The sequence below is a fragment of the Lotus japonicus genome, chromosome 4 (assembly GCF_012489685.1).
Source record: "Lotus japonicus ecotype B-129 chromosome 4, LjGifu_v1.2".
NCBI lineage: Eukaryota > Viridiplantae > Streptophyta > Magnoliopsida > Fabales > Fabaceae > Lotus > Lotus japonicus.
In genome coordinates, this window is record NC_080044.1 from 78,439,497 (window position 1) to 78,464,060 (window position 24,564).

General features: G+C 35.8%; 2 protein-coding genes across 2 annotated transcripts; one reads left to right on the forward strand and one right to left on the reverse strand.

The window, feature by feature from the left end:
• Positions 1–672: 672 nt before the first annotated feature.
• On the forward strand, positions 673–2,626 carry LOC130714907 (uncharacterized). The gene is made up of 3 exons (XM_057564884.1): positions 673–886; positions 1,193–1,385; positions 1,914–2,626. Exons 1-3 carry the CDS (start codon positions 752–754, stop codon positions 2,384–2,386), a joined length of 801 nt encoding a protein of 266 aa, XP_057420867.1. The 5' UTR covers positions 673–751; the 3' UTR covers positions 2,387–2,626.
• A 12,033-nt stretch (positions 2,627–14,659) lies between these two features.
• On the reverse strand, positions 14,660–17,687 carry LOC130711450 (probable pectinesterase/pectinesterase inhibitor 51). The gene is made up of 2 exons (XM_057561071.1): positions 16,552–17,687; positions 14,660–15,617 (listed from the first exon to the last, which is right to left on the reverse strand). The coding sequence occupies exons 1-2, from the start codon at positions 17,498–17,500 to the stop codon at positions 14,872–14,874; spliced, it is 1,695 nt and encodes a 564-aa protein (XP_057417054.1). The 5' UTR covers positions 17,501–17,687; the 3' UTR covers positions 14,660–14,871.
• Positions 17,688–24,564: the final 6,877 nt, after the last annotated feature.

The following is a 24,564-nucleotide window of genomic DNA, read 5'->3' on the forward strand; positions in this document are numbered from 1 at the left end:
AAGCTGAGTAGGCCCTCATCACTGCACCTGTCACCAAAACAAGGCAAATTCAGAGTAGGTTCTGGAATATGTTAAAAACTCTTTGTTGTTTCCTTGTCATGGCTATCAAATCAACCAAGATAAGGATATTCTACACAATATACTTTACTATACCCCTATTTCTAACTACTGTCTACTGTTTTTCAACCTTTTCTTATTTTGTTTTAGAATATTAACACATTACACATCATATAGGTTCATCCTGATCTCAAAACAATAATTTTCTTTGATAAGTTAATGGTTTAAGTAATATCAGCTTTTAATACTGATTACTGATGATACTTACAAATTAAAAATTGAAATGTTTATATAGAAGAAAAAACATGCAAAATTCCATTAAAAATATAACATTTCAGGATAAGACTTTTTACGACTCTTGGTAAGTAGATATAAATTTTTGACGTGACATTCATTCAACATATAATCTAACCGCGATTAAAAGTCACTATTATGTCGTAGATATGATAAATGTAATTGAATGTTGGTGTAATATTTTTCAATTTAAAATTCTTATTCTATAAAGTGATGTTGACAAAACTGTAAAATGAAACCAGGGACCCCATCCATTACATCTCACCACACAGCTGTTTTATCAACCGCCATAACTCAGTATATATATCTATATAATCAACACAAAACTCTCTAGAATTTCAGAATTTGAACTAACTATTACTCTGTTCTTTTCTTAAACCAGAAAAGAAAAGAAACAGAAATGGGAAGTTTAGAGGATGATGAGTTGGGGCAAATGGTACAAGACTTTATAGAATCTGAGTCAACATCCCCTACAAGTTCCACTTCCTCAAATTGCCATGTTTTGCACCATCAAACCAGATATTTTATTCTGCAGGTACACTTTAGAATACTCAAAGAGCTAATAAATGATTATTTGGAAATTCTTCTGTTATTGATTCTAAATTAAATTTAGTTTCTGGAGAAAAGGTTATATGAGTGGTTTTTGCATTCCATAATTGATTTGATTCTGGAAAAACATATACTTATCCAAATTAAACATGCTATATATATATATATATATATATATATATATATAATGACTAGGTTTCTTTTTTTTTTTGGATTTCTTCTTGGTTTAAGATTGTCTTGGCATGCTTGTGTTTTGTATTTTGTTTTCTCATGTGTTTGTTATGGGTTTCAGGACACTCTCAGGTATGAGACAGCAGGAGAAGCTAAGGTTAAGAAGAATGTCTTGAAACATATGAGAGGCAGAAGACAGGGTTCTGAGAAAACAACAAGTCTGAGTAAATGGCTTGTTATGAGGATGAAAATGGATGGCATCAATGTTTCTTTGTGCCACACATCTTGGTCCACCTCATTGGGATGTCCTGCTGGTGGGTGGTTCTTTCTCAAGTCTCAACTTTTTTGTCACCCCAAAATGGAATTCATATTTACCAAAATAGCTGTTTTAGACTTTTAGCTCCATTTTTTTTTTGATACAATCTTGTCCAAGTCCAGAAATGATTCTGCCTTTAAATCAATTGGAGTATTCTTGCTTTAGAATCAATTGATTCTGTGATTAGCTTTTAGCTTTCAGAATTGGTTCTCAAGGAGAAATTGATCCAAAAGGCTAGTAGTAGTTTTTGAGTGCCATAATCAATTTTAGAAAAAGATAAGTCGATCCAAGATTGTGTCTCATTTCTCTGCACCACCAATAAAATTCATTAACAAATATACCCAAATAGCCTTTCTTTTCTCCATTTTTCTTCGGCAAAAGCTAGTCCAATTCCATTTGAATCATGTGTTTGACAAATTAATGCTAAGGAGTGATCAAAATTTAACTCATATCATCCTTAACTAGTTGCTATAAAGTGAAATTTTGGATTTTAATTTCTTATTTAACTTTATGGTCTGCATAACAGGTGAATATGAATTTATTGAAGTCATAACTGAAGACAAGAATCATGCTGGTCTAGTGAGGCTCTTAGTAGATATAGACTTCAGGTCCCAATTTGAGCTTGCAAGGCCTACACAGCACTATAAAGAATTGACAGACTCACTCCCAGTTATCTTTGTGGGGACTGAGAACAAACTCTGCAAGATAATCTCTTTCCTTTGTTCTGCTGCCAAACAGTCCCTAAGAGAGAAGGGTCTCCATGTGCCTCCATGGAGAACCACTGCATACATGCAATCAAAATGGCTCTCTGGTCAAGTTGGTGATGGCAGGGAGAACTATGTTGGAGCAAAAGCTAGTGAAATTGGTGTTGGAAGTGATGATGATGATGGTATTGCCAATTGGGTACCTCCAATACTGAAGCCTAAACAAAGGGATTTGGGTGGTGGAGGGTCTGGTTTGTCTAGCCAATTATCTAACATGAGCATAAATTGTTGCTAGCCACCCATTTGGATTGGCTTCTCTCTCCTGAATCAATTTTGAAACCCAGAAGTTAATCAGTGATAGAAGAGTTTTCAAATAAGCACCTACCCAATTTTGGTCATATTTATTTTGGATTTTTTTTTATTGTTGAGCTCCATCATGAGTGATTGATCATCACAAATATTTTTGTATTGCCAATGTATGCTTAGTGCAATCAAATAATCAATACCTATTGTAGGTACTTATTTAGAATTTTAAGTATTTTGTGAAGGAACAGTGGCTGTTATCATCTGCATGATTGAAAAGATGAATATTCTTCTCTAACTTGTGTTTCATTTTTTTTCCAAGTTTTAAAGTACTAATTAAAGATATAGCAGAGGATATGAAAAAGAAAATCAATCAATGCTAGGTGAATGGTGCCCAATAGTTTCAAAGTTCAGATTTAAAATTACTCAATAATCTGTTTAAGGCTATCTCATTTCCCTCTCCAACTTGCTGTGTAGTTCAAATTGTAACTTCAGTGTTTTAAGTGATGATTCTGTACACACTATGAAAGTTGGTTATTAGCAGCGGTTATTCTACTGCTGTTCTATGAAAAACCGCGGCCAAAGATCACTTTGCGGCAGTTGCTAAGACAATTTGTATTATAGTCATAAGAGTTAGTTTAGAGGTGAAGGTTTGATCCACCATTTATAAAGACTTTAGCGTATCTCCATTCAACATGAGACTTTTCAATATATACCCTTCACGGTCAAGGCTTGAAATGTTATTAGCAACAATTTTTCTGCGGCGATTCTATGAAAACTGCTGCCATAGATAATATGCGGCAGTTGCTAAGGCAGTCTGTATAATGCCTGCAAAAGCTAGGTTTGCTCTGGATTTTGCTCGTGCTCCCACTATCTTTAGTGATCATATCTCCAGTTAATATGACACCTCTCAATATTCACTCCCTCATATTAGAATTTTAAAGGCCGGACTATATATATCCTCAAAATTAGCTTTAATGTTAGATCACTCGACCTTTTTATAAAGATTATTTTGACATATCTCTTGAGAGTTCTCAAAATTTATATCATTTGGAGAGTTTGTAAAGTAAAGTTATTCATACTTATGCCCACTTTAAAGATTTTTCCTCCAAACATAAAAAAGCTTGAGAGTGAGTCACTAAAGCAATTTGAGTCATATCGTAGCAGCAATTATAAGATGGGTAAATGGTCACATTGGTCCCTGGATGTTCGCACCGACTTCAGAATCGTCCCTGGATGAATTTTATTAGGCTCGCGGTCCCCAGATGTGGCAAAAAATAGTCATATTAGTCCCTGACGTTAAAATCCCCATAAAAGTCAACATTATCTTTCTAATTTTCTTTCACTTTGGTCCCTTTCTTCTTTCTTCCACCCTCTTCACCCCCTGCTTCCATCATTTTCACCAAAACCCACCCCCCATCATGCTTCAGAAACCCAGAATGTAAACCCACAATCTTCACCTCCTTCATCTTCATCGTGTTCATCTTCACTTTATTCATCTCCATCCCCTTCTTCCATCATCTGCAGTTTCCAACCCATTCTCCACCGTCAGATCTCGACGTCGACCTTATTCGTCTTCCTCATCGCCTTCAAGCACGCGCCCATTTCGGAGGGGATTTGGTAGAATTGGGGGTTTAGGGTTTTGAGGTGGAAGTTGATTTAGGATTTGGGGGTGCTGGAAGAAGGAGAGAGGAGGAGTGTGCCTTGAGAAGAGGAGTGGAGAAGGGGGTGGTGGTGGTGGCGATTCTTCTTGGTTGGTTCTGGGTTCGAAGCAGACGAATCGGGTTTGGGTTTCTTGAGACCCGACATGAAGACGCGAAGTTGGGTGGCAGATTTCAACAATGAAGCGGTGAACTAAGGTTTGTTGGCTGTGGATTCGGTGGAAGAAGGGTCCACCTCTACTATCTTCCGCTTGAAGAACAAGTGGGCATGACCAAAAAGGAATCAAGCTCTCTCCTTTGCAACATGAATGCATCGAAAGTGAGTTCCAAAAGGTGAGGAATTAGAACTACACATGCAACAATGAATACTTCATCATAGAAGTTGTGTAAGGTTCTAAATCAGTGGGAGAAGCTGAAATTGAAGCCCAATGGGTAGTTGAAGAAAAATCATAGTGAAGATCTGGGTTTGGCTTCAATTGCACATGTGAAAGAGAAAGAAGAAACACAAAGAGAGGAAGAAGAGGGAACGTAAGAGGAAACACAGAGTGGAAGAAGAAGAAACACAGCGATGACTCTAGTAGGGCATGGGGTGGATTAATGAATTTGATTTTTGATGATTTCTGGGTTCAAGACTGTGTTGCTATTGTGATTGAATTGGGAATTGAGTTTAATTTGGGGGAGAAATTAATTTTGTTAATTAAATTAGGGTTAGAATAAGGGGAGGAGTTTTTTGTGAAGATGATGGAAGAAGGGGATGAAGATGAATAAAGTGAAGATGAACAAGATGAAGATGAAGGAGGTGAAGATTGTGGGTTTACATTCTGGGTTTCTGAAGCATGATGGGGGGTGGGTTTTGGTGAAAATGATGGAAGCAGGGGGTGAAGAGGGTGGAAGAAAGAAGAAAGGGACCAAAGTGAAAGAAAATGTTGACTTTTATGGGGATTTTAACGTCAGGGACTAATATGACTATTTTTTGTCACATCTGGGGACCGCGAGCCTAATAAAATTCATCCAGGGACGATTCTGAAGTCGGTGCGAACATCCAGGGACCAATATGACCATTTACCCATTATAAGATAGACAGCTGTGTGAAATGGGTATCCATTAGTTAGATGTAGCTGTATATGTTTGCTGTTCCCTGGCCCAAGTATAGTTACGTGTGTTTATGTAAGAAAACAACCTAGCAAATCAAGCAATCCAGGAAGTTAAAAAAACTCTGCATATGACGAGCTGGCTATCTAACTTTGGCTCAATTCTTGGCCTGGTGTTTTCTCTGTTTTGTATATTTCCTTGTACTTCTATTTAAGATGTTATTTTTTAGCCAAGTCCACAAATAGACAAAGCGATAGGGGCAATCATGATTCATGATGATTAGGTCTACTATCATTAATGAGGAACATTTTAAACCAGACATATCATCAGCATCCTCATGTCATGTCACACATGAGAATTCCATGCCAAGTTTTGTATATCTCTCAATATTCTTCAAAGAACTTCAATTATATAAAAAGCAATTGTGGTCATCCGAAATTTTTAAGATGATAATTATGTGAAATTTTTGTTTCGCCGCGTGCGAATCCGTTGGACATAAAAATATTTTAGTGGACAAAAAAAGTGCACCTAAACACTTATCAAAAGGGCAAATTAACGACTTTGAAGGAGATGTACGTCCCCAACTTAAATCGATCTGTCATAAAAAGACCGAGACACAACGACCGCCCACATGATCAAAGGTCTCACCTAAGAAACTTCTCACACATTTGCAAAGACAATCGTGCCACTGACAATAAACCTATAAATGTAGTTTTATCATTTATTGACATAAAATGTTTCTAATTCAAGCGTTTACAATTGAGCTCAACAAAAACTTAGAAATTCACTCCAAACACATATACTGATTTGAGTTTCAGAGTCTCTTCCGCAAATACTCACTTTGTGATAAGACCGAGATGTTATAAGATACTCTAAAATATGATAAAAATATTATGAAATATATTTTTCATATTATGATTGGTGAGTTCTTGTGTGTTAAAGAATATAATATAAATCATTCATGTTTCACTTATTCATAAATTTAAGGCTAAAAAGCATTTTTTGCCCCTGATGTTTCAAGTTTGTGCAAATTCTGCCCCTACTCTATTTTTGTCGACGTTTCTACCCCTCATGTTTTCAAACAGTGCACTGTCTACCCCTCCGTCAGTCAAGCTTTCTCTTGAGAGGTTCCTGAGTGGATTAGAGAGATGAAGAAGAGTATATGAAGTTGATGATGATCAAGGAAATGATATAAATTAAATTTGCTTGATGAATATATCAATTATGCATGTAATTGAACTGGTTAAATGCATGTTTTTTAACGTTTGACTGGTGGAGGGGTAGATGATGCACTGTTTGAAAGCATGAGGGGTAAAAACATCAACAAAAATATAGTAGGGGCAGAATTTGCACAAACTTAAAACATCAAGGGTCAAAAGTGCTTTTTAGCCTAAATTTAAATAGTTTGTTCATGATATTATATCAAAATCTCTATGCCAAAACAATCTAGATATCAATCATTATTGCCTCACTATTCTAACTCTTTTTTTTTAATTCAAGCACATGAAATATGGATTATGAACATATATATTATCTACGCTTTTAGCTTAATGAATTCTTGCATCAGGAATCAACTGAATAGAATATAAGCCTAGAGTATAACGTAAAGTCGTTCATATAGACTATCTCAATAATTAAAGCTTTTGAGAGAATTGTTTTTTTTTTATAACAAGCGCTTATAAAAATAAAATAAAAAACAAGACCACCATGAACATAGTGCCCATTTGGTCTGCCTCAACAAAGGCACAACACCCAATACAGAAGTATCCCACACTAACAGCGCAGGCTCAGAGAAGCTCCCTGCTTTGCTAAGAAATCTGCCACAAAATTTCCCTCGCGAAGAACATGCTGACACCGCACTTGCCTCTGTCTCTGGAGCAAAGATTTAACTGTGTTAGTGTATTATATGTATATATGCACAAATTGTAATAAATACTATCCGAAAAGATGACGTGAAAGAAGCATATTTAGTTATAAAGTAATGGATGAGAGGCATCAACGTTGTCAAAAGTAGGATTGAGACACCAAGACATTAATGGGAACAAACAACTAATCAGCTGAGCCCTCTACGTATCTGAAGAAAACCGGTGGCAAACAGCCAAAACATGTGGCACCAAATAAAAACCATGGGAAATTTGGTCATCAAATACGATAAATTAACAAAAAATTATCCATGTATAATTTTCCTCCATCTTTTCATTTCTACGCACGCATTGAAATGCGATCTACATCTATAATAGTAATGATAAAATACATCGCAATAATATTAATAACCATGTTCATCATCATCCAATCTTATCCTTTTCTTTGCTATCTATCTATATGTTAATTAATACTCTTAATCATTGGATAGCTCGTGATATATAGCGTTTGTTTAAGCATGATTATATCTCAACAAAAAAAAACATGATTAGGGGTTTGTTGTCACCATTTTCTCCCGGAGGGTAATAATGTTGCCGCAGACTTCATGGCCAAGTGTTAGAAGTCCCACATTGACTAGAGATAGAGTATAAGGTAGTGTTTGGCCCAACTTATTTTTGACTTAAAAGTCACTTTTAAGGTAAAGTTGGGCCAAACAGATTTCATTAAAATTTCTTTGACTTAAAAGTTACTTATTTTTACTGAAGAAATATGATAAAAGTAACTTTTTAGAAAAAGGCATTGAGAGGAGCTTTGAAAAAAAGGAGCTTCTCTTTTGGCCTAACTTATTTGTATCTGTAGTGGTTTACGTGGGTTTATCGTGGTTTTTCTCCATCTTCTTCCTCTTGGAACCCTGGCTGTTTCCTATATCGCCTTCCTCTACAGACTCGTGGTTTTGAATTTTGCACACACTCAGCCACTCAGATACCGTTAACTATCTTCTATTTTGATCTCTTTCTGAAATTCATGGATTTAATCACTGATTTCTACTCTCTGTGTGTGGTGATGTTAATATGAATGTCTTAATATTTGGTTTTCTGAGTTCCATTAGGTCTTACATGCGTACTCTGATTCAACCGATTCTGAATATTTATATAATCTATACATGAACCAACAATTAATCATATACTAATATATACACAAATTTGTACAAGAATCAGATTTGTTATGAAATTCTTAAATTCCATTGTTATACGTGGCCGTGGGTGGGGTTAAATTGCCATTGTTATACGTGGGTGGGTTAGATAATGATTAAGATAGGATTTTGGGTTTGCTGCATAAGGGGAAGGGGCTATAATTAAAAAATGATTAAATTTATCATGTGTGAAACCAAAGGTTAAGTGTAAACAGAACAATTTTAAGGCTTCTTTCTATGAGTGGGAAACTAGTCCTAGTGTTTGTTTGGGGGCTGCTATATCTTGGTAATTTTCCTACTGGGTTTTTTTGCTGCTAGTCCCTCTTGCCCCGGTTCTGTTAGCTGTCCTCAAAGCTGCTTGGTGTTGGTTTCTTTCCTACCTTGCCATCCTCGTGTCCTATGCTGCTACTTGTTGGACTTTTTAATGTTAGAGCAGCCTTTTTGTCTTTGGTTGTACTGTGTAAGGAGTTCATCACCAAGGGTTTAGGATTGGTGGATTCTTGTTTCTCTTGTTTCATGGTTCTGATCTCTGTTTCTTGTAAGGGATGTGGGCACCCCTAGTGCCAACCTCCTATTGTATCTCTACTTTTATTTATATACATATTACTTGGCCTTTCAAAAAAAATGTATTTTTTCTGTTTAGTTTTCTTCTTGGACTTCTTGTATGTACTCATTATCTTTGTGTCTTGTGTCCATGGAAAGCTTTCTGTCATATCTTTCTTGTGGTCTCTTGGTTATGAGGCGTGAGGTTCTTTATTCTGACTGTTGATGAGGGGGGTTTGGGTGTAGATGGGCATAGTTATATTATGGATTGAGCTGTTTTGCAATTTGGACCATGCGGGTGTGCTCACTCCATGCTTTCTGCCAAATATATCATCTATGTTCTGCATGTCTTTATGAAACTTTGTAAAATAGTTTTACCAAACAGCTTTTAACTTAAAAGTAGCTTTTAAGTTGTATAAAAATAAAATTTGACAAACAACTTCTGCCTTTTTTTAAAAGCTCTTGTTTTTATCTTTAACTTAAAAGTAGCTTTTAAGTCTAAAATAAGTTGGGCCAAACGATCCCTAAATAGTCTTTATAAGGGTAGTGCAAACCTCAACTCTTGAGCTAGATCCATTTGTTGTTTGTTGTGGAGACCTCCCATTATTGGGTCACCCGTTGTTGTTGATCCCACGTTCCAGGTTGTTCAGTCCTGGACGTGAGGGGGTGTGTTAGAAGTCCCACGTTGACTAGTAGATGATCTCTTTTGCTATTTTTTATGTTTTTTCTAGCTCTTGTTACCAAAAACACTACACATATATCTATGAGAGATGTATCTTATGAGAAATGTTATTTTATATGAGAATTATAGATTAAATCATGATTGTTTGAATTAATTATAAATGGTCAAGATTAAAATAATTTAATAGTCATGCGATCACTTAAAAAGTCACATAACTTAATGTGTTAATCTTAATCATTCATAATTAGATCTAACAATCATAGTTATTCCTATTTTCTCATATAAAATATTCATTCTCATAATATATATCGTCCGAATATATATATATTATAAAATTGCATTTAGCCATTATATTATTATATCATATGATATTTATCCATTAATAAAAATATTAATTTCAATTTTTCAATTTTCAAAAGTTGTTAATTGGTTAGTGTGGATTTAATATGGTAAATCACATAATAAAATGAAAAATAATAAATAATATTATGTTAAATGCATATCATAATTGTCTTTTTTGTCCTTAGTAGCATTTTTTCTTCTTTTGGGGTGTTAGCATATGTGGCACCTAAAATTTAAAAGTAGCTATGGGCCCTGATCAACCCATTTAAGAGAGAAGTGAAAAGTGATAGCATATGTAGCACCTTAAGCATTGGAGTGCTTTTAGGACCTAATCAACTCATTTAGAAAAAGGCCAACTTTTTAAATTTTATTGTCCATAGTTTTTTGGGCCTTGCCTTGTCCTTTTTTGGAAACTGGGTTCTCTTAAAAGAAATTTGTTTGGGCTTAACTTTCAGGTACCAAAATAGCTATCTATTCATTATTTTCTATTTGCTTTCTACTCCTGGGACTCAAACGAAATAGCTATCTATTTTTTATTTCGGGTAAATGGTCACATTGGTCCCTGGATGTTCGCACCGACTTCAGAATCGTCCCTGGATGAATTTTATTAGGCTCGCGGTCCCCAGATGTGGCAAAAAATAGTCATATTAGTCCCTGACGTTAAAATCTCCTAACGTCCGTTAACCCTATTAATAAAAGTCAACATTTCTAATTTTCTTTCACTTTGGTCCCTTTCTTCTTTCTTCCACCCTCTTCACCCCCTTCTTCCATCATTTTCACCAAAATCCACCCCCCATCAGGCTTCAGAAACCCAGAACGTAAACCCACAATCTTCACTTCCTTCATCTTCATCTTGTTCATCTTCACTTTATTCATCTTCCCCAAAAACCCAGAACTCCACCTCATCCGACCACCACTCCAGCCACCTCCCACATTTAAACGACCAACCTCCACCACGTAAACCATCTGTTTCAAGTTCTCTGGTCACCACCCCCCTCACTCCAGACCTCGATGAAGATATATCTCAGATCTGTGTCCAAATCCCTAAACCCGAATTTGGGTACTGCTCTTTGGGGAATGAGAGAAAGGATAAACCAGATCTGGGTCGGAGGTTTGAATGAGGAAGGAGGCTGGTTGGTTCGTTTACGGAAGGTGGGTGTGGCTATGGATGTTGGGTTTTCAGTGTTTGGTGAGAAAAGCTTCAGATTGGTGGTGAAGGGGGTTGATTTGGCTTAGAGATGAGGAAAGTTGTAAACTTTACGGTTGAGTGTGGCTTGGATGTAACTCTGTTTTGTATTATATTTAAAATTCAAATTCAGTGTGATGAATGATCAACCTCAGTTCTTACTTCTTACCAGGCATTGGTCAGATTAAAGGCATGGTTTTTTTAAATGCATTTTTTAAACCAATTTCCAAATGATATTGTCCACGCTTGGGTGTTTATGAACGGGGCAGAGAAGGAGTGCGCTGTGATGGTTTCATGTAACAATTTGTCATCCTTAGAAATGGCATTGTAAACAGGATAGGAATAGTAGGAAGCTTATATTCAATTTTCAGAAGTTGTTACTGCTTTATTTCATTTTCTTCAATTTCAATGCTATCGTTTTAGGTGCATTTTTTGTGTTTATTACTGCCTAACAGAATATGTTCTGCAGGTGATTTGCCGGATAGAACACCATTAGGAACAGTCCAGGTTTTGACCCCAAGCAATCATGCTAACACACCTCAATTTTCTGAGCCAATGAAATTTGATACCATGAACATTGATGCTGTGATCAGAACAAATGATGCTGAACTCGGAGAAGCAGATCAAGACGAGCCAAAATCTGGAGATCCATTGGATTACTTTCTCCCTCCACCACCCAAAGCTAGATGCTCCGAGGAGCTGCAAGTTAGTTGTGTTAAAAGTTAAAATTGTTTGGTAACTCAGTCATTGAGTACCATTTTGTTGCAATGTAAGGTGGCATGTCATTACTTATTTAAGCTGGTTCGTTTTGGTCTTTTTCTTTGGTATTGTGTAAATATTTAGTTGTGTTTTCTCTTTTTTGAATCTGAGCAACAGCATTTTTTGGTATTGATATAATATTCCATATTTGTATTGTCTTTGAATTTGATCAAATGAGTTTTGGCAATTAAAAGTTTCTGTTGAACTGTTTGATCTTCTTAATTTTCCTTTTTAGTAGCTGTGCTTAATAGGCCAGACACAAATACTTTAGGCCACAACTTCTGTCTTCCTTCTCAATATATGAATATAATGTACTTTGCAAGTTGGGGCTATGGTACTGTATTGTTGAAGCTAGGAATGGGTTGATTATTTCTCTTGATTGATTGTAATGGGTTGGATATTTGTTTTTTGGGTATTTTTGTTTTGGTTGGTTTTTTACTCATGGAGGGTAAATTTGGTGTTAAATCTGAATTGGGTTTGTGTTAAATCTGGGAGAGAAGGTTTGGGCATGGTTGGTTGAAGAAGGAGAAGAAGAGTGTTGATGATGATGATATGAAAAAAGAAAAAAAAAAAGGGGAATGGGTTGATGAAGAAGGGGAGGAGTTTTTGGTGAAGATGATGGAAGAAGGGGATGAAGATGAATAAAGTGAAGATGAACAAGATGAAGATGAAGGAGGTGAAGATTGTGGGTTTACGTTATGGGTTTCTGAAGCATGATGGGGGGTGGGTTTAGGTGAAAATGATGGAAGGAGGGGGTGAAGAGGGTGGAAGAAAGAAGAAAGGGACCAAAGTGAAATAAAATTAGAAAGATAATGTTGACTTTTATTAATTGGGTTAACGGACGTTAGGAGATTTTAACGTCAGGGACTAATATGACTATTTTTTGCCACACCTGGGGACCGCGAGCCTAATAAAATTCATCCAGGGACGATTCTGAAGTCGGTGCAAACATCCAGGGACCAATGTGACTATTTACCCTTTTTATTTCTATTCAAACATAAGATACTAAATTTGGATCGTAAATGATTGATGTACAAAGAGTAGACATCTACTCATCTAGAGTGAGATAGAAAGAGAAAAGAAATAAGTAATTGATGTAATATATATATATATATATATATATATATATATATATTATGTGATGTGATAAGAAATTAGAGATATAGAGAATATCAGATATATGAAAAGTGTAATTACTATTAGTGGTTCATGAATCCGGAATGAAAATTGAGATCCAATATGTTTGTATGTGACATGAGGCAAAAGTAATTAAGGAAGATCAAGCTAGTACTCAGACTCGCAAAGAATGTGATTGTGACCAATAGAGCAACAACTAACTACAGCAGGTTAGGTTCTAGCTGGTAGAGTTTAATACCAAACAGGCAAATACACCAATATGGCAATATGTGATTACCGATTGAGCTTTTATTCAAACTTATAATTTTCAATCTATAAAAAAGGAAGTATAATAATTATGATTCTATTTCAAATTCACAGGCAGTTGGTTAGTAACGAAACACCAGTAGGGGACAGTTCAATATCTGGTTGAACTAACACACATTATTCAACTATACATACAGTTTTGCAGAACCACTCATTGACATTAAAATTTAATAGGAAAATTCACCACTAGAGGGTGGTTACCTGCAAAATATACCCATGCGTGATAATCTGCCACATTATATTCCTAGCACACATGGAACCCAACAAACTTGGCCATTATTATAATATTGACCAGTATAGTGATAAGTGGATCTATAGCCCTATCACTTCCTAATCCTGAAGCAGGTAGTGGAAACACTGCTGGTTCACTATAAGATTGGTGATATTATGTAAAGACAAAAATAAGTTATATAAAGGTATTCTAGAATGTAGTAGTAAAAAAATATAAACTCTCATCAAATCATGTATTTAGTTGCAAAGTGTTATGGATTTTTTACATTCACACTTTCTTTCTATTACATATCATTTTCACCCTTTTTTTTTTATCTTCATTTCTTATTATATCATTCATCATATCTCATATTTCTTTCTTCTATTTATCTATTTCATGACGTGGGTGGAATTGGGGTATCAATACACAACTTTCCAAGTTTTATTGTAAAAGCACTAGAAGGCCCCTTTGCATCTGTGTCCCCGTGACCCTGTTTTTGGAAGAGAATCTAATTACTCTTGCGGTGGAAGAAGGGTGAACCACTGCACGTGATTTGTGAACCAATCAATTCAAAATCAATTTTGATTTGGAAGCATGTTAAGACCTTCCATTAGCATGTGACTGCCTGCTAGCTATTAGTACCTTGTGAGTGAACAGAGATTATTGTACACCATGTTCATACAATGAATTTGGCTTGGTTGCAGGGACACAACTTCTGACAGGTCACTATACTTAAGGACTAAGGAGAAACTACCCATACCTGCACGTTGGTTAAAACTTTGACTATGTACAAACCAAATGCAAGCACTAATTTGAGTAATTTAAACTTCCCCATCAAGGCCACATCTCAATAGGAACATGTATGGACAATTTTTCAAAAAGAATGGGACACATTAGCAACTAAATGATATTTGGCAATGCTAAGTAGAGTGAACATGTGCCAAATATAAAAAGTCATTAACTTCTTTCAATTAAGGGGGCCACGTCCAACTTACTTGTGATCACAATATTTCCCTTTTATATGTAGAAGATGGGTAGAGGTGTTGTCCAAGCAAACACTCTAGAAATTGAAATGATTAATGGACCTTTTCAGGCACTCCATAATGGTTTTTCTTTCCTCATATCATGTTTTCTTAGCTCCATTGGATAGAAAGCATGTTGTCGTACTGGTATATTAGTGTTACTTGATCAGCTCATGCTATGTAAACAACAATTATTAATATTGAAAAGTAAATAATCCAAATAGAGACCATCCCCATAAAGTGAGTAGGACCAACCTCAGAATCTATCATGCAAGACTTTAACATATTTGGAATTCTTAAAGACAAAATACTCACAGAAGCTTTCAGTAGTTGCGGACAAAATCAATTGTAGAAGAGTTTCCAAACAGAATTTTATAAACTGATATGGAGTTATTTCCCATACTTTTGAGATCTAGATATGTTTATTGTATTTGTAACTGGTAATGTAATTACAAATGCGGGGTGAATAAAAGTCCCCCAATTACTGATGTCTTGTTCTACCGGTTCCATGACGATGACCCTTGCGGCGATGATGCTTTGATAACTGAGATGATGGAATCCAATCATCACCTTGAATGAAATTCTCCGCTGAATATGTCAACACATGCTCAGCAGGGACCTTGCTACTCCAGGAAACCCTCAGAGACAAATCAGAACCTGGTCCAGAATTCTCAAACTCCCCATAATAAAGTGTCTTGAGGGCAAACTCACCATTCCATGGCATCCAACCCTGAGGAGTGACTAGAGCTTCCAACAATGAATGAATAAAAACTGTCCTAGAGTACTCCTTCCATGGCCTGCCCAAGTAGTTCTTGTGCACTTTTGGGTTGCTGTGGTACAATGCCATGTAATCCTCAGTGCCATTGATCAAGCAGTTCTGGAAAACAAAGCCTGTGGCCTGTGCAGGGTCTGTTCTGCCATGTGCCGTGACCGCATTGTTCTCGCCTTTCTCCGGCTTGAGTTGCCGGGGACGAACCAGGATTTGGCAGTCCTGGAAAATTGAAGCAGAGTTTCCGAAGATGAAGTCCACGTTGCCCTCAATGCGGCATGATTTGTAGAATTGGCGCAGGGAGTGAGCATAGAGGGTGTCTTGATTGCCTAAGAATTCACAATTCTCAATCACAGAAAGATCACTGTCTAATCTAAAGGCCACTGCTTGGTGAGCATCAGGACCTGCTGTGTTTTGGATTGTGAGATCCTTTGCCCTGAATCCATCGCCAAGAACAGCTGCCAAAAAACAAATGAAAAAAGAACCATCATTAACCATAACAGTGTGTGATTGGAAGTAAGTTCAAGTTGGGTTAAAGCACATTCGCTCCAATAACAAAAGAGACCTGGATTGATTAAAAGTATATTCAAACTGCTTTAGAATGTACGCTGACAGAAATACAAACGCACTCAAATGAAAGTGAAGGTTCAGTGAACTTATTGAAAATGGGTTAAAATTATATAAATCCAAGTAAGTATGATTTGGAGGACACTTTTCTTTTATAATTATTCAATCATTGATGGTTACCTCCTTAAATCCTTATACGTACTTCCCACCTCTCTCCCTACTAGAAAAGGGCTTCCAAAAGTGATTTGTAAAACATTTTTTCTCACAATTCTTGCAATAGAACATCTAAAACACCTCTATCAAATGAAAGAAAGCTAATTCATGAGTTCATCCACACCAATGGCCCACATGATAAAACACCCCCAAATTTTAGAGCATCTATAGTTTCACCTTTACTAGCTTTAGAATTCATAATCATTTTTTATTATGTATGAATGTTTTATTTTACAATTCATTTTAGGTCTGAAATCAATTTGGGGATGAAATTCTAAATCCTTATAACTTCTCTAGTCTCTAGAATGAATATATTCAAACGTGGATTTTCAACTAAATTTTACACCATTAATGAATCACCTTGAATTCAGTTATACAATAATTAATTTTTAATAAAATCAATTCTATTTACAATTAATGGTCCACAGAGCACAAAACACTTAAAAGGAAGTCAAGTAGTCAACCTTGACTATCAGAAAAATATTTTATATTAAAAACAGAAACTTTTCTGATTTTTTAACATATTCTTACTAGAGAAAGGTAGTAAAATTTAATTAGTCAAATAAAATTATAATTATTTTAAAAAGGAAATAAAAAGAGAAAAAGCTTTACCGACGGTGGCTGAGTTGTAAGTCGTCATCCCCGGCTGTCCCACATTTGCAGAGCCGGTGATTACCGTCTTCCCCATGCCATCTCCCAAGAACACCACATTCCGTTTCTCTAACGGAACCCTAACGGTCTCTTCATAAACCCCTTCTTTAATGTATATCACAAACCTCTTCCCCTCAACGCCGTTATCCGGCGCGGCGTTAACCGCCTCCTGCACCGTCTTGTAACTGCACCCTCCCTTACACACCGTCACGTCCGCGCTCTCCTTCGTCGGGAAATCTCCGTCGGTGACGTGGCCGGAGCCGGCGCCGGAGCCGTTCTCCCAGAATCCGTTCCGCTCGGTTGCTGGTGGCTTCCACGACGCGGTGTCGTTTCCGAAGACGTCGTAGGCGAAGGTCATGGTGAGGGCGTTGCTGGCGAGAATGGAGACGGAGTCGATGAATGACATGGCTTCCCCGACGGAGCGGGAGTCGTTGGCGTAGCTGAGGCCGTTCCGGCAGTCGTATTGGTAGGCGAGGGCGGCGCTCAGCCAGGCTCGGGCGTCTTTGTTCTTGCCGTGAGGTAGGGAGTCGTTGGCGAGGGAAATGCGGTGCTGGGAGTTGGCGAGGACCTCGAGGCAGGTGGTGGCGGCGACGGAGCGGTTGCGGCTGCCGGAGGCGGAGTCGAGGATGGACTTGACCATGGATTGGGCGGTGGCGAGGTTGGTGGAGGTGGCGGAGATGGCGGATTGGAGGAGCTGGAGAGAGGTTGGGTTAGGAGGGAGGTGGGAGAGGGAGGATTCGCATTGCTGGGGGAAGCGGGTGGCCTTGCAGGCTTGCTGGATTTCTGGCGCGGCGGTGGCGTCGGGGAGGGAGGGGGTGGGGGAATGGTGGTGGTGGTTGTTGTGGCTGTGGGAGGCGGAGGAGAGGGTGAGGATGAGGAGGAGAAAAGAGAGGGGGAGGAGAGGGGACATGGTGAGAAAGGTGGATATTGTGAGGGAGAAGGTGGTGGTGGTGGGTTTAATGGGTACTTTCAAAAGGTTGAAGGTTCATGGTTTGATTGAGATTGAGATGGTGATTTATACAATATGAGTGGGGTTGGATTGGAATTTGGAAGTTGTGAGTGTGTTTTTGGTGAATCCAAATTTGGATGCTAGTGCTCTGTTTTAGATAATTCATTATGAATTAGGCTTAAAAGCACTTTTGGTCCCCCATGAATGCGATGTGTGCAAAATGAGTCCCTAAACTTAAAAAATAGCATTTTTGGTCCCCGACGTTACACTCAGTTAACAATTTTGGTCCCTTTTCTCCTTTCTGTTAAAAAATTAACATTTTCTGGAAAACCCAGAACATATTCATCATCTTCAAACATTCATCCATCCTCTTCATCATTTTGTTCAGAAAATCCAGGAAGCAAACCCAAGTGCAAAACCCCCACCCACACACCAGCCAAGAAGGTCAAATATATTTATTGAGGATAAATAACGGAATCATTAACTTGTGAATAATCTTACTTATAAAGTCAAATTCTATTCCACATGGATAAGATTGAATCACCCCTGAACTAAGATGCTTACAATTCCTTGGTCTACAAGAGCTACACAAACTGTAACAATAAACAATACATATTTTTTGTGGATAAAAAAACATATAATCAATCAACCGGATACAGCTACTTTATTGCCTGAATTATGATAATACTCTACAAATATATTGCATTAGAAGGCATCAGGAGGGAAACGCCCAGGAAAATGATTGTATTGTTGTGCGGTTGTGCCTGGTTCAGATGCATTCTCATAGTTACTCACCCCAAGAGACACAAATATGATTCAGATGCAGTAACATCCAAATGCATCCAAATGCAAAACCCACCACAACCACGGATTCACCATCACAGCCACCTCCTCTTCCAGATCTACCACCGCTGATCCCCATTCCTCTTCCAGATCTGAATCACGAAGCAACTGCCTTTCCAGATCTGGCTGTGGTGGCACTTCTGTTACGACGGTTGTGGCTGAAGATGCGGCAATGGTGCGTTGCGGTGGCTCCGATCAGGCTGAGGAGGTAGCTTAGGAATATTGATGATAGGGGTGTTGAATTTGGTGATCATGGAGAGGAAGAAGATGAAGCTCAAGAAAACTCCTGGGTTGTTAATTTTTATTTTATTTTATAATTAATTTTTTAGGTCTAATTACATTTTTGTCCTTCTAATCGTTACTTTTTTGACGGAAAATCGATGAAGGACCAAAACCGTTGACGGAGTGTAATATTGAGGACCAAAAATGCTATTTTTTAAGTTTAGGGACTCGTTTTGCACGCATCGCATTCGTGGGGGACCAAAAATGCTCTTAAGCCTATGAATTAACTTTTTCAGTTTGGAAACCTTATTATGGAAATGCTACATCATTCATGGGATTGTGCTTGTGGTTTTATTGGTTATGGGGAATAGTGGAGTGGAGTGAAGGTGGAGGGTGAGGATGGAGCCACTAGTCACTACTCACTAGCCACTACAACTATTGCTGCACTCTCTCAATTAGGGGTGGGGTGTTAGTGTTCAAATAGGTTTGACTTCACTTTCATCCGGTCGTAAATTTAATTAGTCGGGTCTAATTTTTAAATTTGAATTGTAAGACCAGAAAAATTTGATTATGTTTGGGTTTAATATAGTCTGACCCACAAAAGGACGGTTCAGATTTGCCCGGATCATATATCATACTCCCTCTGTTCCTATTTAACTATCCAGGAAAAGAAGAAACACACATATTAAGGAGTGCAATTAATTTTGTTACATTTCATAAAAAAATTATTTGATTTCCTATTTCACCCTTTAAAATGTATATTATCTTTTTTCATTTATTGTTCCTCATTTAATGCTTCCTTGAAACTCTTAGTGGGCAGATATATAGGAACAAATTTTTTTCTTCAAAGTGAACAGTTAATAAGAAACAGAGAGAATATCATATATTATAATCTAACTATAATCTAATATCAAAACCAAAAAGTAACAAGTTATGTACATACACCTTCACAGTTTTTGTCTCTTTGGTTTGACTCTACTTATTTCTCTAACTAAAATTAGTAATTTGATGATGTCATAAATAATTTTATTCATTCTTTTCAACATTTACTATTTGATGATAGTAGTAATAAATAATTCAAAATACTATTATATGTCTTAAATATTTTGAATTTTTATAATGATGATATCCTAAAATGATGATAACAAATGGATACAAACTAGTGTTTTTTACCCGCGCGTTGCACGGGGAATACATCTATTATATTTGATAGGTCAATTAATACCTTGATCATTAAAAATATAATAAACAACTGATGAAATAGAAGAGTATGAAATGATGAGCAAAGTGGACAAAAAGACTTAAATTAAAACCCTTGTTGCATAGATTGAACTTCGTACAATTGAATAACTAATAAAAAAATTGGTTAACCAAATTTCAAATTATGCAAAACATATTAGGGGATGTGGTTTAATGATGGCTAATAAACAATAGCTGATTTAATCTACAATGAAAAAAAGAGAAAAAATTCTTTATGTACGTGATTATGCGAGCTCATTTTTTACACAATAAAATAAACTAAGTTTGACTCATATCAACATGAAGTCGTTTCACATTCTTCATGAGCCTAAAGACAATAACACAAATTATATATATGAAGAATCACCAATAAAGCATTCAGAACACATTTTAATCTTAGAAAAAAAAAGAATGTACCGCGAAATTTGTTATTGTATTTGATACATTAATTAATACTTAATGAAGGTACTTTCTTGTTAAAATATATTTCTTCCCGTAGGAGAATTTAACTCCTATAATAATTTGTACAAAAAAATTAAAGTGGACTATATTATTATGTAGTAAAAAATTAACATCAAACTATATTATATTATGTTTTTCTTGTAACAAAAAAAAAATCCGATGAAATCTTATTAACATTTATTTTTATGTAGAAGTATTTTCATGTAAAATATTCTTCCTATATATAAAAGCTTTTAGACTCTTTCTAATACATTTAGATCCAGCTTCTCCTTACTCTCAGGATGCCTGAAAGTCTTTTCTCAAGTCTATCTGGTGGGTAATATCGATGAAGATGATGACACCCACCATACCTTGCTTGCTTCAAGGTTGATCTCTTGTATCCTCCTCCTGCCGAAGACTTTAAGAGTAAACCTTGCCATTCCAACTTTCATCGATCGAGTTTCAGTTGTTTTTTCTGTTGATCCGGGTGAGAAAGCTTACTAAGGCAACCTCTGCTTTTGTCTATCTCCCAATATAAGAAGCATGTTGCTTTGCTCTTATAGTAGTACTAATGGGCGTACTTTAGAACAAATTTCTAGCGAAGGTCTTGACAGTTTGGAACTGAAAGGTTTGGTTCATTAATAATATTTAGTAGTTTCATCATGCTATTCTGCTTTTGAGCTTGTTGTACTTACCGGAGCATTTCTGCGATGAAAAAATTCAGAATAGTAAAGCAGTCGTAGTATGCTCCCTTTACTTGCTCTAGTGCTCAAGTGATAGCTGAGTGCATACTGTTTGCATCTGAATTATATATAAAAGACTCTTAAAAACAACTACTTAATTCTCCATTACAAAGAATATACATTACATCAGAACCTAATTATTATTTGTCAGTGACATAAGTGTCGAAAATAATAGTAATGGAAATTTCGAATGGTGTGGATAAGGGTTAAAAGTCCAATCTCATAAGAAAGAAAAATCTCCATTTACATCAAAATCTCTCTCAGATTTCTCTACCTCACTATCACCACCGTTTTTCTTATAAATTATCCACAAACACACTCATAAATTCCACACAGTACCTAACATCATATGCAAATTTTGTTTTCACTGCAACCAGAGTATGTTCTCTGGCATAAAAAAACACTTCATAAAGTAAGAAGGTATCACATTTTGAATTTAAATCATTAAAATATTTATTTCTAATTAAAAAATCAAATGAAACTTGCTTCTAAATCAACAGCAATCCTAAGTGCTATTTCTGATTGTTGTCCAACTTTAACATGAATTAATATGAACTCATGCTAATTCAAATGAAACTTGCTTCCAAATCAGCAGCTTCCAGCCGTATCTGCATTCTAAGTAACAGAAAATCAAGAACTCATGAAGTGAGATTGATAGACATGTTAGAGTAGGATAGACTAAAGACCACCAAACATAATAGCAATATGTGCAACATCAATCTAGGTATGATAGTGTAAAGATAGCAATCAAATTTGCAGACAGATATGAAAGCCAAAGAATGAATTGAAGCCACTTTTTGCCTATGGCCTTCCAGTGGTTTCCATAACCAATCAGATCTATTTGTAAGGGGAAACTAATCACATGCTACTAAAGAAGATGAATGGAAGAAAACCCCTCTAGAAATTTTAGACCCATTATATTTGTTGAACGGTTAAAACAACTATTTGCTTTATGTAACACTGTTGTTGAAAGTACAATAACCAAATCAAAAACATATGCTGATACTAAATCGTAATGTGATAATTACACACTCATGCAAGCAAGACTTCCAATCACACTAAAGTTTGATTAATTGAACCATAGTAGAACAATGATTAATTATAAAATCTAATATTGCCTTCGAAAAGTGATTTTTAATATATGTAATGATGATAGATAGATGTAGAATTGATGAACTAAGTCAGTAAAACTATATATGCATCACAGTAGTGCAACACCAAACACACATCTCTATCTCTTATATGGTGAATATATACATATGCATCACAGTAGTGCAACACCAAACACACATCTCTATCTCTTATCTGGTGAATATATACATATAATGGACTGAGAAAAACCTCCATGAGTACTGGTCTCACATGTTTCGTGGCTTACTTGAAATGAGAGCAAGATAAGATCTTGAGTCATCAATCATGTTTCATCTTCAACTAGCTGAGAATCAGAGAGTGTAGTCAGAAAGAGGTATGCACCTCATTGTCGTTCTGTACCTACGGATAAATTCATGTCAAATGTTTCCAGGGAACCCAAGGAAATCAATTTATTGTTAGAAAATTGGTTTAGGCGTTTAGCATATTAGAAAGGATAGCACCAGTTTTAAAAGTCTAACCTCAATAGTATAGCTTGAGCGAACAAAGATAAGCAGTAAAATATCATCCATGATATGTAGTTCTGTAGTTGTAACGGCAAGCACCAACAATAATAATTAATTTCCTCGGTGCAAGAAGCAGGCAAAAAGAAAAATTTACCAAATAAAAAAGTTGCAAGGAAAAAAATCTACAACTTCTCCTTTCTCTCCCCTCAATTCTTTCACTCCCTCAATCCACTTCACTGACAATGATTAGGTTAATCAAAACATACACAGATCAATGTTTCACCTCCTATAACATAGGACACAAATTTTAGATGCAAATTAAGAAAAACGAATAAAATAGAATCACATACAAAGGAGAATCAGAAAACATAAAAAACAAATCAAAATATTGCAAAATTCCATATAGAATATAAAATGGACTCACCATCCATGGCTTCTAAAGAATCTCTTTTGGTGGAATATCTATAAAAAAAAACCTGAAGAAAAGAATTTGAAATTAGCATGGCAAGTGATGAACGAAATTGACCTTGAAGTCAAACATGAGTGAATGAAAGTTAAAGGTAAAGTAAAATAAAATTGAAAAAAATCATAACATATTATGCAAGCAAAGGAAGAAAATAATTTGAAACCTCCATCTGCAACCTTCCCAATCAGTCCAAGGCAGCAAATCGGAGGGATACGATTGCAAGTCGATGACAAAGTGGTTCCGTTGAAAGATGAGACGATTTTGTAGGGGTGGTTCCGTTCAGTGGAGAGATGAGATGAAAATTGCATGGAGGAGATGAATTCCATGGAGGAGATAGTGGAGGTATGCAGGGTTTTAAGAGGGTTTTTGCTGATGGGATGTATTATTGATTTAAATCACTTATCACAGATTTTATTTTAAGATAAAATCATGAAATAAACAGCATAAATCCTAATCAAATATTTAAAAATGTACTAAATAAATATAGATAAAAACTATCAAAATCTAGCAAATCACAATAAAAACTCATAAAATTCAGAATTAATTAAAAATCAAAAAATTCAATAAAAATACCATAAAAAATAATTAATACTCTAAAATAAATAATAATATAAATTAAGATAAAATACAGAAATAAACAACATAAATCTTAATCAAATATAAAATTTAAAAATGTACTAAATAAAAATGGATAAAAACTATCAAAATCTAGCAAATCACAATAAAAACTCATAAAATCCGTAATTAATTAAAAATCCGAAAATTCAATAAAAATACCATAAAAATTAATTAATACTCTAAAAATAAATCAAAAATAAATTAAGATAAAATCAAGAAATAAAAAACCTAAATCCTAATCAAATTTAAAATTTAAAAATGTATTTTTTAATTAAGGAGAAATAAGGTAAGGAAAAATCAGGGAACATGTGGCAAGTGGGGCCAAGGAGAAAGAGCTTACATGTAAAATATTAGGTGAGAATTAATCTGGGAGCGACACGTCACTAACTTGGCATGTGAGAGCGACACGTCATGCTAGAAGTTGTTCTTTTCTAATATACTAGTGTTTTTTACCCGCGCATTGCACGGGGAATATGTCTATTGTATTTAATACATCAATTAATACTTTGATTATTAAAAATATATTAAACAACGAATGAAATATAAAAGTCAGAATTGATGAGTAAAGTGGACATAAAGACTTCTCTTCTAAGCCCGATTGAGACCAACGGTAACTCGTTTCACAGTCTCCGTAAATATGAAGATGATAACCCAAATCATAGATATAAGAAATTACCAACAAATTAATCTTTAAAAAAAAATGAATGTGATAGTAGCACAAATCAGGATTGTGTAAGATAAATCATAAAGTATAACATTATTGTGTTTATTCCAAATAAGTATGAATGAAAATGGGTAGGTACTATAGTACCATCCCCATACCCGCGTTTTTAAAAATTACATATACTCGTCCCTATA